General features: G+C 38.2%; 1 protein-coding gene and 1 pseudogene across 1 annotated transcript; both read left to right on the top strand.

The window, feature by feature from the left end:
* Positions 1–6207: 6207 nt before the first annotated feature.
* LOC143672125 (fructose-bisphosphate aldolase A pseudogene) lies at positions 6208–7216 on the top strand (annotated as a pseudogene).
* A 6188-nt stretch (positions 7217–13404) lies between these two features.
* LOC143671192 (high mobility group protein B3) lies at positions 13405–14469 on the top strand. Its single transcript, XM_077146187.1, has one exon. It carries the CDS (start codon positions 13423–13425, stop codon positions 14023–14025), a length of 603 nt encoding a protein of 200 aa, XP_077002302.1. The 5' UTR covers positions 13405–13422; the 3' UTR covers positions 14026–14469.
* Positions 14470–15885: the final 1416 nt, after the last annotated feature.

The following is a 15885-nucleotide window of genomic DNA, read 5'->3' as shown; positions in this document are numbered from 1 at the left end:
AGTCACAACAGGGCTGAAACCTATCCTCTAGGATAAGATGAGGGTTAGAAGGGACTCACCTGAGACCAGAGGTGGGACCAAAGAGGACAGTTCAGCAAAATGAAACAGTCATTGTAGAAAACGATTATGTATTCAAAAAAGTGGCTATTGTGCCTAAGAGGAAATCTATACTATTCTATGATTGAAGAGTAGGGAGGTATAAGGCCATTTGATCATCAGAATTCTTAGGCTCATTCTGGAAGATCTCAAGAAATACCCATAGTTAAATGAGGGTGAAGGTTGTCTTCTCCCCTATAATCTTGGTTATAAAAGCAAGTCTCAGACCAAATCCTGCCATGCATATAAACATTTATTAAGAAGTAGGCAAAAAAAGAGCCAAGTAATACCAAAATAATCCAAGAATTCTACCCTTTTTGGTACTTCATAAGTAACTTGCATAAAAGGTCCACCTGAGGCAAATACAACATTATTGTAGTGGCAGAATTTGACTAAGTATCCACTTATAGGGAATGATGAAGAATATTTTATAACAACAGCTGAGTTCTGGGTTTAGAGCTAAACATAATGTGCCAAATCTAATGGTAATGGTGACAGGCTTGCTAGATTCCCACACACTGTTTACGCTAAGCTGGGTAGTATTTAAAACATATTTTAGCCAATAAATACACTTAAACACCACGAATTTCACATTCGAATGAGTATTTCTAACATCTCTTAGCCTAATTAGCAAGCTATAAACTTCACCAATGAAAATCCATTTCTACTATTAATTATGCTAATCAGTGAAACCTCTGCTGTTTATAGGAAATATAGATAGTGAAGACATTTGTACAGTCATCCCTGGAGTGTGGCCTTTCTTATTAATTGTAACCTCATCCTTCCTGGGTTATGAGATCCCAGTGAGGATCACTGATTTTTCCTGTGGGTAGATTAAAAATAACATATTTGTATAATACAATCTATGCTGAAGTAATTGAAAGAAAATCACAGACTTCATAATGGGATCTCTGTTTGTAAACAAAAAGGCTTTAGCCAGTGCGTTTGAGAGACAATGGGGAGATATACTGGAGGAAATAATGAAAGATTTGAGCCCATGACAACCAGAGAGCCAAGGTAGCAATGATCTCATGTCAGGGCAGAAAACTATCCAGGCAACTCAGCAATCCACAGAGGTGGCACTAACATGAGTGAGGTCTACTTAGGAATGGAAAAAAAAAAAAAGGCAGGGTGGGACATTAAATTCAGAGTGAGATGGGTATGCAGAGCTTGTTCCCTGAGGCACTACATTTTCACTCTGATCTTGGCAGGAGAACCTGAAGAGGCCAGGGATTCAGCAATTGTTGGAAATCACAATAGAATTATGTCACACATAAGAGATAAGGGCTGAAGCCCCTTGAGGTATATACAGCCATATACACACACATACACACAGGAATATGTTCTTATCTGGAGTCCAGTTTACCAATCATATTTCACTGTAATCATTTTTCTTTGCAATCTTATATATTTTATTTTGTTAATTTAAAATTATTCTGAGTCCACAGGCTGCCAAAAGAGTATATGGTACAAATGAAGTTAAGAATTTCCAGGCATGTGTGTGTGCACACGTGCATGTTTAAAGAGCTTTAGGAAGACTGGGTCTTTAGGAAGACTGAACCTGGGGTTGGCTAGGGATAGTTATGAGAAGACCCATCAATGTGAAACAGGGGAAAATGAAGCAGGGGTTGGGGTATGAGGCAAGAACCACCCCCACCATTTGTACTGGAATGTAATCAAGTAAAATTCAACCATCGGGGGGGAAAGCTGCCACCAAACGCAAACAGCCATTAGAGGAAGTGCACAGAGAAGAGTCAAAGGAGGGGAAATCTCCTTTCTCTTATCATTTTCTTTTATCATTTATCATCTTCTTTTATCATTTATAACCCCAGCAGCTGGCCAAATTCAAGCACAAGTAGTCTATTTTGGATGTGATCAAGTGGAGGGGTGGGGAAGTGAAAAAAGGAAGGGAATCCAGCTATAAAGGTTGTGTCATTCCTACTGTAGGCAACTGGAGCTTAATTGCACTGGGCAACCCCATGAGCTGGAGTAGGATATGCATCTCAGATTTATCCCAATTGAGGACCAAGGGCACTGCGGTCTTTAAACACCAACTTCAGTCAGTTACTGGTCATAGGCTTCCTGGGGGAAGGTATTTATTTCCTGGCATCTTCTGGCTTCATTTGTGAATAGGGAAGCAGAGAAAGAGGAATCTGCTACACTTGATTATAGAGATGGAAGCAAGAATTTGCAGTAACAGTTGCAATTAACTCAACATAATAGGGTGTCTGAGGTCAGAGGAAGGGGGAATTCAGGTTCTGTGGTCCTCTTCTGTGGCAAAAAGAAAGAGGAGGTGGAGTCCAAGTTTCTTCTCCTAAATGATCTTTATAGCTCCCAGAGTATAAGGAGTATATCCTTGGCTGTTACCAGAAGTAAACACTGATGCTGTACCCAAAGACTGCAGAGCTATTTGTCTTCATTACCAGCGAGAGTATAGTGTGAGTGGAATTAATTGAAGGTTGAACATATGATGCACTTGGAGAGCCACCTCTCTGCAGTCAGAGAAGGGAAGGGAGTCTTCTATTTGGCTCACAGCTCACTCTGTCCTCCCTCCTCTTGGATGACTCAGGAGAATAGATCTTTTCAAAGGCATTAAAGGGGTCATGTAAAGAAAATGGTTTGAAAAGTCTGATGACGTTAAAAGCAAAACAACACAAAACAAAATGCCTGGCATCTGGGCCCTGAAACATCATCCAACTGCTATGATAAGTGTGTCAAGCAGTCTTTCACTTGGGAGTGTCTGTGCTTCTGGCATTATTCACTCCTTGAAACTAGAGAGAACCATGCCTGTTCCCAGGTCACTGAATAATCAAGTTTATGTTCTACTACTGACTTATTTTACCCTAGCCACAACATTTTATGAGAAAGAGCCAGATTTCTGTGAAGAGGCACAAAGACCTGAATTTCAGAAGCATGGTTGTTTATTCCTTTGAATGATACTTTATTATTATTCCTCAAACTGCCCCTTTCTGGACAAAGATATAAAGCCTAGAAAACATTTTCAAGCTGTAATTACAGCTAAATAGATCTTGCTAAATGGGATATGATAAACTTATTGCCACAGCTGGGCCTCCAAAGTTTTAATCAGATTAGAAGAGAATGAAGTAACTCTTTATAGCCTGAAACTTGGATTTTGAGTTGATTTTGCCTTAAAAAAATTTTTTTTTGCCTTCAAGACTATCCAGGAAAGTCTTTATACTACATTGTGGGCTCAGAAGTAAGGTTTTTTGTGAATGTGTGTCCACGCATTTCTACTGGCCCCTTTCCAGTCACGAATCACCAAAGAGAACATCTTAACCAAAAGCGGCAGTGATGATTCACAAATACAAATGGAGGTTTTTTTCCTCACTAAGTAATAGAAAACGATTTTACAGTTATCACAGAGACTCTTTTTTCAGATCTAGAGTCAGAGATTATCTGTTATTATTCCCTGATCTAGTGCATCTCTGTAGGGATGTAGCTAGTATTTTAACAGGGTCTTTGGTTTGAAATTATGATGAGAAGACTTGCCATTTTGATAAAGAAAGTCACTCTGATGAATCACCGGAGATTTGATAGGCTTCATTTACTGGGATGGTGATGCTGAGAAGGGAAAAGAATATATACTATAATTCATTCAAAATGGCCTCTGGTAATGTTCAAAAAAGGATCTAGCAGTTTTCCAGTCAAGAATCTGGGGATTTAACGTTGTGGAGCTTTTTTTCTGTGTCCTTTACTTGGTTTGTTTCTGAGTAGATACACACATGGATTTGACTCACTTGTGAAGATGGCACAACCTGGCCTTTGCCACTGAGAATAAGTTTGCTCATCTTTAAAGTAATGGCTTTTCTGAAGTCCTTTCCTCCATTGTAGTCAGTTTTCTGTCTATGATAGTGTATACATTTGGACCTATCTCCTCTTATATAAGAAGGCAACAGGGGAAAGGGAGGCTCTGAGAAAGGGGAAGAGAATGGAAAGTGGAAATCAGGAATAATTTACTCCTTTTTTTCTGAAAAGAGATTGGTGAGCACAATTCTGATTTAGAGTAAAAAAAAAGAGGAAGCTAGTCTGTGATTTATTTTGCACTTAAGGGACAAAATAAATCCCTTTTTGACTGTAGGGACAGTTTCTCAGGCTCATAAGGGAAAATGAAGAGAAAAATGTCTATCAATACCTCATTCCTGTCAACTGCTAAAACTCTCTCTAGGATTCCAGACCATCATAATGGGAGGCTGAGAAGAAGATGCCATCAGAGAGGGACACCCTCAATTTTGTTACAGGGACTAGATGTGCGGGGGCATGCATCTCCCTTTCTTTCTTTAAACAGTAGAATGCTGGACATAGAATGCAAATTACTAGTGTAACTCATCAGTGTGGTAATGGCCCAGCTGGTGGGGTCAATACATTTTTCTCCTAGCACATGCTTCTGTATGCCTCTTAAACATGGATTTCTTCTTACAAGTACAATTTGGGTGGATATAAACCTATGGGTTGTTTGAAAAAGTTACATAAATGGAGTTGGCACAGTTGAGAGTTGTTCTCTGCTTCAACAACAGAGAGACATTTGGTCAAATCTGTTCTATTTTCCATAACCCCAGAGAAATGTAATATTAAATTTTGGGTAGTCAAAGAAGACTAAGTTGTTCAATATTAAAACTCAACACAGTTGAAAGTGACACTCCATTAAGATTTTAAAAGTATCAGCCTTGATTTTTTTTTATTTGAATTGTTTTTCTTACAGTATGTTAGCTATATAATGTGCAAACAACCTCTTCATTAATGTTTATTCAGTTTGATGCCTCCTATGCAGTCAGATGCTAGCAGAGCAGTGTAGGACTAATATTCTCTGAATTAAGAAAACTGTCCATAATGAGTCTAACTATCTTGCAGATAATACGTAACCTTGTCTCACATGGTCTCAGTATATACAGAAAAATATCAATAAATTAGACCAAAAAAGAAAGACAAAAGGGCACATTTCTCTACATTGATGGGAATCATAGATTCTTTTTTTTAAACCAAGGTTCTGAGAGCCAAGGATGGATGGGATCCTACTTTCTAAATGTCTATACATTGTAGACAGGATTGATAGTCTTATTAGGCTGTCTTTTGTGTACTTAAAACATCCCAAGTCTCTAGTGCTAAAAGATTTATACAGCATTTTATATTTATAACTCATTTCTATTCATTACTCTTCAGGGTGGCTGCAGGAAGGTTGTTCTGATACTGGCCCCAGGTTTCAGAGAGGACAACAGGCACTGAGAGATTGTGATGGGACTGAAGCTGGCAGGTGGCAGCAGTAGGATTATAACCACCTGTGTTTTTATTGTCTCGTAAAATATATGAACGGAAGTGAAAGAGAAGATTTGGAAATTCTGGGAGTTTTGCTCAGATTAGATTAGGTCTCTAAAATCTTGGTAGTTAGTGCCCTACCCACTAGTGCTAGAACTTTATAAGTTTACATTTGCCCTTGAAATCTTCTTGGGGCTATGCATCCTGTGTTGTGGCTGCTGAATTGGGGGAAGAGGTAGAGGGAGATGGGTAATGCAGGCTTTTTATCAGCCCTGTACCTTCTCTCCATGTCATCATTCTCTGTTGTTATTTATTTGAAGATGGGAAACAGAGGACAGCTGAATAATACAATGTTAAGAATTACCCATCAGGAAACAAAATATAACTGTGTGGTTTCCACCCACTCTCAAGTAAGGGCTAAGAAGTAGGTGCTGCATTACACTGACTGTCCTGTGACATTATACTGACTATGTAGCTAGAAACTACACAGAAAAGGAAAGTTAACCATGTGAAGAGTGCTTTCACATCATGAAAATGTCTTGGCTTTATTTCTAAAAATTATTTTTCTGAGGACACTGTTCCGTACGATTTTGTGGAAAAAGGATCCCATAGTCAAAAAGTTTTGGAAATGCCTCACCTTACACACCACCCCAAGAAGTGAACAGGCTGTATAGCTCTTGGAATGCCCTGCAGGACCAGGTTCCTGGTGATATCTGCTCATTCGGTCCCCACACCACCCACCGCAGCACCTTAAAAGCCCATCCCTCTCCTGTGCCAGGACCTTGCCATCACAAACACCATGTCCTATTCATACCCAATGCTGACTTCATTCAATGTATCATGTCTCGGCGCAAAGGCATCCTGGCTGCAGATGAGTTCCCCACTGCCAAGCGGCTGCAGTCCACTGGCACCAAGAACACCGGGGGAGAATTGGCCCTTCTATCCCCTGATGCTGCTGACTGCCAATGACCGTGTAAACCACTGCATTGGAGATGTCATCCTCTTCCATAAGACATTCTACCAGAAGGTGGATGATGGATGTCCCTTCCCCCAAGGCTATCAAAGCCAAGGGCAGTGTTGTGGGTATCAAGGTAGACAAGGGCAGGGTATCCTGGCAGGAAGAAGTGGTAAGATGGCCATCCAAGGGCTGATGGGCCGTCTGAGCCCTGTGCTCCATGCAAGAAAGAAGGGCTGACTTTTCCAAGTGGTGCTATGTGCTGAAGACTGGGGAGCATACCCCCTCAGCCTTAGCCATCAGGGAGAATGCCAATGTGCTGGGTGCTATGCTAGCATCTGACAGCAGAATGGCACTGTGCCCATTCTACAGCCAGAGATCTTCTCCAACAGGGACCAAGACTTGAAGTGCTATTGAGATGTAACCACAAAGGTTCTGGCTGTTCTTTACAAGGCTCTGAAGGACCACCACATCTACCTGGAAGGCACTTTACTAAAGCACAACATGGTAACCCCAGGCCATGCCTGCACCCTGAAGTTTTCTCATGAGGGCTATACCTCACAGTTCACCCTGATGCCTTCTGGAGTCATCCTCCTATCTGGAGGCCAGAGTGAGGAGGAAGCAACCACCAACAAGAGCTTGCTGCCCCACCCAGCCTCACTGCAGAAGCCATGGACCCAGACCTGTTTCTAAGGCTGAGTCCAGTAGACCTCTGCCTTGAAAGCCTGTGGTGGGAAGGAGAATCTGAAGGTTGCCCAGGAAGAGTATGTCAAGCGAGCACTGGCCAAAAGCCTTGTCTGCCAAAGAAAGTACATCCCAAGAGGTCAGGCCAGGGCCGCAGCCAGTGAGTCCCTTTTAGTTTCTAACCATGCCTACTATGTGGAAGTGTTCTAAGGCTACTCCATTAACACTCCAGGCCCTCACCCCTCTCCCTCACTCACACTTAAGGATCCCCATGCTGCTCTTTCCCATCACTCTCGCCTCCCTGTGTGAAGTGTTGTCTGGACACACTAACACCACACCCTTTCCAGCCCACTGCCAATAAACAACTATTTAAGGGAGAAAAATGTTTGGGAAACTTGATTGCTTTGTCCCCTTCCTGAAGATTTGCAGTGTATCCAGATGACAGCAAAGGCTCTGAGAATTCTTACAGTAATGAAAATTGTAACTCTATATAACAGTTTCTTCCATATAAAACTATTGTGGAGCCATTTTGCATTGAAGACCTATTGCCATCTTGAGCTAGTGGGTAGATACTGAATATACTTTAGGAAAACCTCTTCTAAGGGATTAAAACACATAATACTACATGAAGATGTATTTTCATATGAGAAGGAATGGCTGTGGTAGTAGGTTTCATCATGCTGTGCCTTCCATACAAATAAACTTTTTTCTTTCATTCCTTTGAAGATATTTATTGCGTGTTGACTCAGTGCTAGGGATTTGGAAAAAAAAATGTTATGGTCACTTCCATCAAGAATCACTAATATTGAGGAGATAAGTAATTATAGTAGATATTAATATTATAAATTATAGTAGATAATTATAGTGTGGTAGTGGTAAGGCTTATTATCTTAGGTTATTTTGGTTGCAAGAAACAGAAACAAAGTCAAACTGGTTTTAGGAAAAAGGGGGCATGTATGACAAGGAGCCAGAGATGTCTTATGGAGCTCAAGGGCAGAAATGCAGCCAGCTCAGGAAAAACCTGAAAAGTAGCCAGGATTCTCTATTTGTCCTTTCTTCTCTCAAATAGTCAGCCTAAATCTTCTATAATATTCTTTTTATATGACTGCCACAAAGCTCCTTAGTTTATATAAATAGTTGCATGTACTTGCAGAGAATATTTTGCTTTTTTCCCCAATTCCAATTCTAATTTCCAAGGAAAGAGTGTGACTGACTCAGCATGTGCCATGTATCTATCTATACATAGTTTGGTGGCCAGGGGTATGGAATCACATATAAAAACATGACTGATATGGGCCCAATATCCAGTTCCACTTCATCTCTTATCATTTCTGCATCAATCCTTATTTTACTGACACAAATGATGACTGGTTACTGTCATGGTCAAGTTCATGTGTCAACTTGGCCAGGCGGTGGTACCTGGTCAGCTGGTCAAGCAAGTGGTGGTCTGTCTGTTGCCATGAGGACATTTCATGGACTTAAATCATGATTACGTTGACTGTATCCACAGCTGATTGCATTTGTAATCAACTACGGGGAGTGCCTTCTGCAATGAGTGATGCTTAATCTAATCACTGGAAGGTTTTTGAGGAGGATTCAGAAGAGACAGTCTCTTTTCCTGCTTCACCTGGTGAGCCTCTCCTGTGGAGTTTATCCAGACACTTCATCGGAGTTGTCAGCTTCACAGCCTGCCCTATGGATTTTGGATTCTTCCATTCTTACGGTTATGCAGCCAGCCTCTCCTGAGAGTTCGTTGAGGAACTTCACTGGAGTTCCCAGCTTGCAGCCTGCCCTACAGACCTTGGACTCCACATTCCCATGGTTATGTAAGACACTTTCATAAATTTTATATCTACGGATATCTCCTGGTAATTCTGTTTCTTTAGAGAACCCTAGCTAATACAGTTACTGAGGAAAAAAAAAAGATAAACTTAAAAATTTACTATTGATAGAATTCTGGAAAAATATTCAAATTCTTGTCTACATACCAGCAATAATCAATTACAATGCATACAGCATATTCATTATCATCATCATCAACATCATCCTCATCATCATAATAAAGACATAACTTAAGCAAAGATTATTCTTAACAAAAATGTACAAGATTGAACATTCCAAAATTTAAATAACAAGCCATTGAACTAAAAGGCCAAAATATCTGACTTGGGTTTTCCAGAGGTTGCGCTTCTGGTGGTTGAATTCTGAAACTCACTTACTGCAAGGCAAAGTGCCTCCCTTGTTTATTCCAGCTTAGATGAAAAGTGAGCTGAACAGCCTCAACCAGACAGACAGTGGATACTCACTGGCTGATTTATACTGTTGTCTGCCTTTATATACATTAGCTACTAGAATTAACTGTTGAACTGATGAATAAGTACGTGAGGATTTAGGCAAGTACAGAAAAGAAAGATTAACACCTGGAAGCCAGAGAATAATAAAGCAAAGTGGAATCCAGGCTGAGAAGTTGGCAGTAAACACATTCATTGTATACATATAATATTTTAGTTAAATGCTGTTCACCTGAGGAGATCATTTCTGTCTTTTCCTAATTGATGGGCTGAGGGGAAATTTGTAGATTCCTAAAGGGAAATGTTTGGGAATATCATTCTGCAAATTCCACAGGGGAACATCTTTAACTTACAGATTTTTAGAAAATTTATTCTAAGTATGATTTTCTAAGGACAATATATTTTCACAATAGATATAAGTTCAATCTAGGTAACAAAAATTCCAAGTTGATTATTCCATTCTCTAAATATGTTATATTACTGCAGTCTGCAAAAATTTATGATTTTCACTCACATAACTCTTCTTCAAATAGTTTAAATTTATAAGGTTATATACTGCTGTTTTTCTTTTTCATCCTGTGAAGCTTTAACTCTTTAACCCTGTGAAGACTTCTTATTTTAAAGGTACTGAATGCTTACAGAATACAGTTACTTGAATCCCAGGGATTTAAGATTTTATTACTTTTCTTTCTACAGGTATGGAAAATTATTTTTGAATTATAATTAAATGGAAATAGCTCAGTATTTGTCTTGTATTATGTAGATCCAAATATTAATCTTTGGTAAAATATAGAATAAAAGGATTTCAAGAGAAAATTATGTTTCTCTATTTCCAGGTTTGTTTGGGCTTAGGGAGAGACAGTAAGTTCTGTGATTAAGGTTTTAATAGCAAAAGTATATGTAGGTATGAAAACTCTCCTAATTGATAATTTTAATGGAGAAGAATATTTGTGGCATTATCAAATCTCTGTAAGATATTTTAACATACAGATAGATTCATTTATTCACCATTCAACAAGTTGGCTGTCAACCGATATACGGCTTTCGAGATTTTCCATTTATGTTTTCAGTCAGGGACTGGCAATCTATGACCTGGGAGCCAAACTGAGTCAAGCCCCCATTTTTGTAAACGAAGTTTTATTGGAACATCACCATGCTTATTCACTTACACATTGTATTTCATTGCTTTGAGTAGTTGCAGCAGAGACCATGTGGCTATGAAACTGAAAATATTTATTTTCTGGCCCTTCACTGAAAAATTTTGTGGTTTAGTTTTCTAGGCTACTCAAGCAAACAGTATACAAAGATGCAGCTTAAACAATGGGAATTTAATGGCTGACGGTTTTGAGGCCAGGAAAAAGTCCAAATCAAGGCATCACTGAGGTGATACTTTCTGCCCAAAGCCTGTTTTTCTGGGGTTGGCTACTGGTGATCCTTAGTCACTGGCTCTTCTGTCACGTGGTAACACACATAGTAGCCTCTCCTGGTTTCTCCCATCTCTTCCAGTTCCGTTGATGTTCAGCTTCTTGCTTCTTGTGGCTTTCTCTGACTGTTTGAATTTCCTTCCGCTTATAAAGGACTCCATAATAGGATTAAGGCCCATCCTGATTGAGGTGGATTCACACCTTAATTGAAGTAACCTCATCAAAAGGTCCTACTTACAATGAGTTCACAGTCACAGGAATGGATTAAATTTAAGAGCATGTTTTTAGTTGGGGCACACACAGCTCCAAACCACCACAGTGGGTATTTCACGTTTCAGCTCCAATATATCATGACATTGGAAGTTGTCATTCCTGTCCTTACAACAAGAAAAAACTGAACTGAAAGTCAATGACATTGCTAGAAAAGAAAACTACAGATAATTATGTCTCATGAACACAGATACAAAAATTCAGTTCAATTAGTGCATTGACACTAATGAAATCTAAAAGGAATTTAATCCCACAACCCATGTGGGATTTATTCCAGCTATACAATGTGAAAATAAATCAAGGTACTATATTCACAGGCTAAAGAACAAAAATCACATGATCATATCGATTGCCACAGAAAAAACATTTGACAAAATCCAACACCCATTCATGATAAAAACTCTTAGCATTCTAGGAATAGAGGGAAACTTCCTCAACTTGATAAAGAACAACTACAAAAACCCTACAGCTACCATCACACTTAATGGTGATAAACTAGACACTTTCCTCCTAAGATTGGGCACAAAGCAAAGATGTCCTCTCTCATCACTACTCTTCAACACTGTACTGGCAGCCCTGATTAGTGCAAAAAGATAGGGAAATCAAAAGGTATAATGATTGGGAAAGAAATAATAAAAGTGTCTTTGTGCACAAATGACATGATTGCCTGTGTACAAAATCACAAAGAATTAAAAAACAAACCTTCTGAAACTAATAAGTGAACATATGCCAAAGTCATAGGATATAAATTTAACATACAAAGGTTAGCTGCTTTCCTATATGCTATCAATGAACAATTGGTATGTGAAATTAAAAAAAAATACCATTTCCAACAGCACCAGATAAAATGAAATAATGAGGGATTTATCTTAAAAGATGTACAAGATATACATATGCAGAAAATGACAAAACTCTGATAAAAGAAGTCAAAGAAGATCTAAATAAATGGAGAAATATTTCATGAGATTAGAAGCCCTCAGTTATTAAGATATCAATTCTTCCCAATTTGATCTACAGATTCAATGCAGTCTCCATCAAAATTCCAGCCAGCTATTTTGTAGATATTGATAATTGATATGAAAGCTTATATAAAAAGGTAAAATACCTAGAACAGTTAATACAATACAAAAGAGCAAGAACCAACTTGGAAGACACACTGCTCAATTTCAAGACTTGCAATAAAGCTACAGTGATCAAGTTAGCACAGTATCGTTGATGAATAGATACACAGATCAACAGAACATGAGAGAGAACCCAGAAATAGTCCCACACAAATACAGTCAACTGATCTACGAGAAAGGAGCAAAGGCAATTCAATTGAAATAGGGAAGTATTTCCAGCAAATGGTGCTGTAATAACTGGATATTCATACACAAAAAATTAACTTAGGCACAGATATTACACCTTTCACAAAAATGAAATAAAAAATCGATCACAGATGGACAGCACAATAATACCTAATTGTAAAGTAATCATGTTAAAACACTGAATGAAGCTGCATCTGAGCTATAGGTTTTTGTTTTGTTTTGTTTTGTTTTGTTTTGATTTTACTATTATTACTTTTATTTTTTTCTCTATATTAACATTCTATATCTTTTTCGGTTATGTTGCTAGTTCTTCTAAACCAATGCAAATGTACTAAGAAATGATGATCATGCATCTATGTGATGATGTTAAGAATTAATGATTGCATGTGTAGAATGGTATGATCTCTAAATGTTGGGTTAATTTCTTTTTTTCCGTTAATTAAAAAAAAAAAAAAAAGAGAAGGGATAATTGGAGATGAAGGGATACAGACTGTACAACGGGACTGGATATAAAAACTCAGAAATGGACAGCACAATACTACCCAATTGTAATGCAATTATATAAAAACACTGAATGAAGCTGCATGTGAGGTATAGGTTTTTTGTTTTTGTTTTTTTTTCTTTCTATTATTGTTTTAATTCTTATTCTGTTGTCTTTTTATTTCTTTTTCTAAATTGATGCAAATGTACTAAGAAATGATGAATATGCAACTATGTGATGTTATTAAGAATTACTGATTGTACATGTAGATTGGAATGATTTCTAATTGTTTTGTTAATTCTTTTTTTAATTAATAAAAAAAAAAAAAATCAATCACAGACCTAAATGTAAAATGTAAAATTTCTAGAAGAACACATAGGATAAAATCTATGTGACCTTGGTTTTGGTGATGAATTGTCAGTTACAATATCAAAAGCACAACCTGTAAAAGAAAAAATTAATAAATTGGATTATTAACATTTACAAATCATCTCGGCAAAAGACACTGCTAAGAGAATGAAAAGACAAGCCTTAGAAAGGGAGAAAGTATTTCAAAAACACATATCTGATGATGGTCTTGTATCTAAAACATAAAAGGACACTTAAAACTCAGCAATAGAGACCGACGAACAATACAGTCAGGATGGCTAAAGGTGACCCCAAGAAACCAAAGGGCAAGATGTCTGCTTATGCCTTCTTTGTGCAGACGTGCAGAGAGGAACATAAGAAGAAAAACCCCGAGGTCCCTGTCAATTTTGCGGAATTTTCCAAGAAGTGCTCTGAGAGGTGGAAGACAATGTCCGGGAAGGAGAAATCTAAATTTGATGAGATGGCAAAGGCCGACAAAGTACGTTATGATCGGGAAATGAAGGATTATGGACCAGCTAAGGGAGGCAAGAAGAAGAAAGATCCTAATGCTCCAAAGCGGCCACCGTCTGGGTTCTTCCTGTTCTGTTCAGAATTCCGCCCTAAGATCAAATCTACAAACCCCGGCATCTCTATTGGCGATGTGGCCAAAAAACTGGGTGAAATGTGGAACAACCTGAGCGACAACGAAAAGCAGCCTTACAACAACAAGGCAGCGAAGCTGAAGGAGAAATACGAGAAGGATGTCGCCGACTATAAGTCTAAAGGGAAGTTTGATGGCGCGAAGGGTCCCGCTAAAGTTGCCCGGAAAAAAGTAGAAGAGGAAGATGAAGAGGAGGAGGAGGAAGAAGAAGAGGAGGAGGAGGAGGAGGATGAATAAAAAAAAAAAACTGTTGCCCTGTCTCCTTGTGAATACCTTAGAGTAGGGGAGTGCCGTGCTGGGCACAGCTCTTATTTGAGACGTGTCCGTTGCCCTCATTAGGTTTAATTGCAAAATTGGATCATCATCATCTTGTAGTCTCTCTCAAAGTGCTCTAGGAATTGTCAGTGGTTTACATGAAGTAGCCATGGGTGTCGGGAGCACCCTGAAACTGTATCAAAGTTGTACATATTTCCAAACATTTTTAAAAAGACAAGGCCCTCTGGTGTTCTCCTCACTCTGTGCACTTTGCTGTTGGTGTGACAAGGCATTGAAAGATGTTTCTGGCATTTTTTTTGTCTGTTTGTTTTCTAATTTGTAAGGTGGTGTTAACTCTGGTTTTTGGCTAGAAATCCTGTTATCAACTGTACATATCTATAGTTTGTAAAAAAAAAAAAAAAAGAATGAAACGAGGGAAATTCTCGGATGGTCCATGCTGGGTGTTAGCAGGGCCGCAGCTCAGGGCGTGCACTGCGAAGCTGGACCTGTTGACACTGCAGTGGGCGTCCATTTAGCTTCAGGTTGTCTTGTTTTTGTATATAGTGACATAGCATTCTGCTGCCATTTGTAGCTGTGGAAAGGGGAGGGGGGGTCAGCTGGCATGAGAAGTGTTTGGATTTTTTCTTTTTTCTTTTTTTTAAGTGCGGTAGTTTTAAAACCGTTTGTTTTCCAGCAAACCGTAGAACTCTTCGTTGTCAGCAAAGTGAAGAGCCACTGCATCAAAGTTCAAGAACCGTCTGTACTTAAACACAATTTGCAATGTTCTGTTATTTTTTTTGTATGTTTAGAATGCTGAAATGTTTTTGAAGTTAAATAAACAGTATTACATTTAAAAAAAAAACAAAACTCAGCAATAAGTAAGTAAATATTCCAAATGAAAAAATAGACAAAAGAGCTGAATAGACACCTCCAAGAGAAGATATACAGGTGGCAAATAAACACAGGAAAAAATATTCGATACAATTTGTCATTAGGGAATTGAAAATTAAAACAAAAATTAAATTCAATTACATATGTATTAGAATGGCTTAAATTAAAAAAAAGCTGACAATAGCAACTATCAGCGAGAGAATGGAGAGAAACAGGAACTCTATTACCTGTGGGAATGCAAAATGGCACTTTGGAAGATAGTTTGGAAGTTTCTTACAAAGTTATACATAGGCTTACCGTACAATCTAGTAATCATGCTTTTACGCATTTACCCAACTATTATGAAAACTTACATCTATGCAAAGGCCAGCATGTGAGTATTTATAGAAACTTTATTCACCTTCACCAAAACTGGGAGCAACCATGATATTCTTCAATAGGTAAATGGATAAACAAACTCTGATGCATCCATACAAGGGAACAGTATTCAATGATGAATGAAGATATGCGCTATACAACTATGTGATGATACTGTGAGCCAGTGATTGTATACTCTGGATGGTTTGTATGGTGTGTGTATATATCTCAATAAATTTGCATTAAAAAAAGGTATGTGCTATCAAACCACCAAAAGACATGGCTGAATTTAAGTGTATATTGCTTAGTAAAAAAATAAAAGGCTACATACTGTATGATTCCAATTATATGACATTCTGAAAAGGCCAAATTATAGAAAATGTAAACTGTTCAGTGGTTGCCAGGGATGAACAGATGAAGCACAAGGGATTTTTTTGTAAGACAGTGAAACTATTCTGTTTGATACTTTAATACAGTGTAATACAGAAACATGACACTATGCATTTGTCATAATTCATAGAAACTTACAGCACATAGAGAACCTCAATATACCCAAATTTAAAAATATATATATTTATATTTATATTTATTTTT

This window comes from Tamandua tetradactyla, chromosome X (assembly GCF_023851605.1).
Source record: "Tamandua tetradactyla isolate mTamTet1 chromosome X, mTamTet1.pri, whole genome shotgun sequence".
Lineage (NCBI taxonomy): Eukaryota > Metazoa > Chordata > Mammalia > Pilosa > Myrmecophagidae > Tamandua > Tamandua tetradactyla.
This window is presented reverse-complemented; position numbering and strand designations above follow the sequence as displayed.

Excerpts from the sequence above, each read along its gene's own strand:
- LOC143671192 (XM_077146187.1), top strand. The coding sequence starts at position 13,423 with ATGGCTAAAGGTGACCCCAAGAAACCAAAGGGCAAGATGTCTGCTTAT.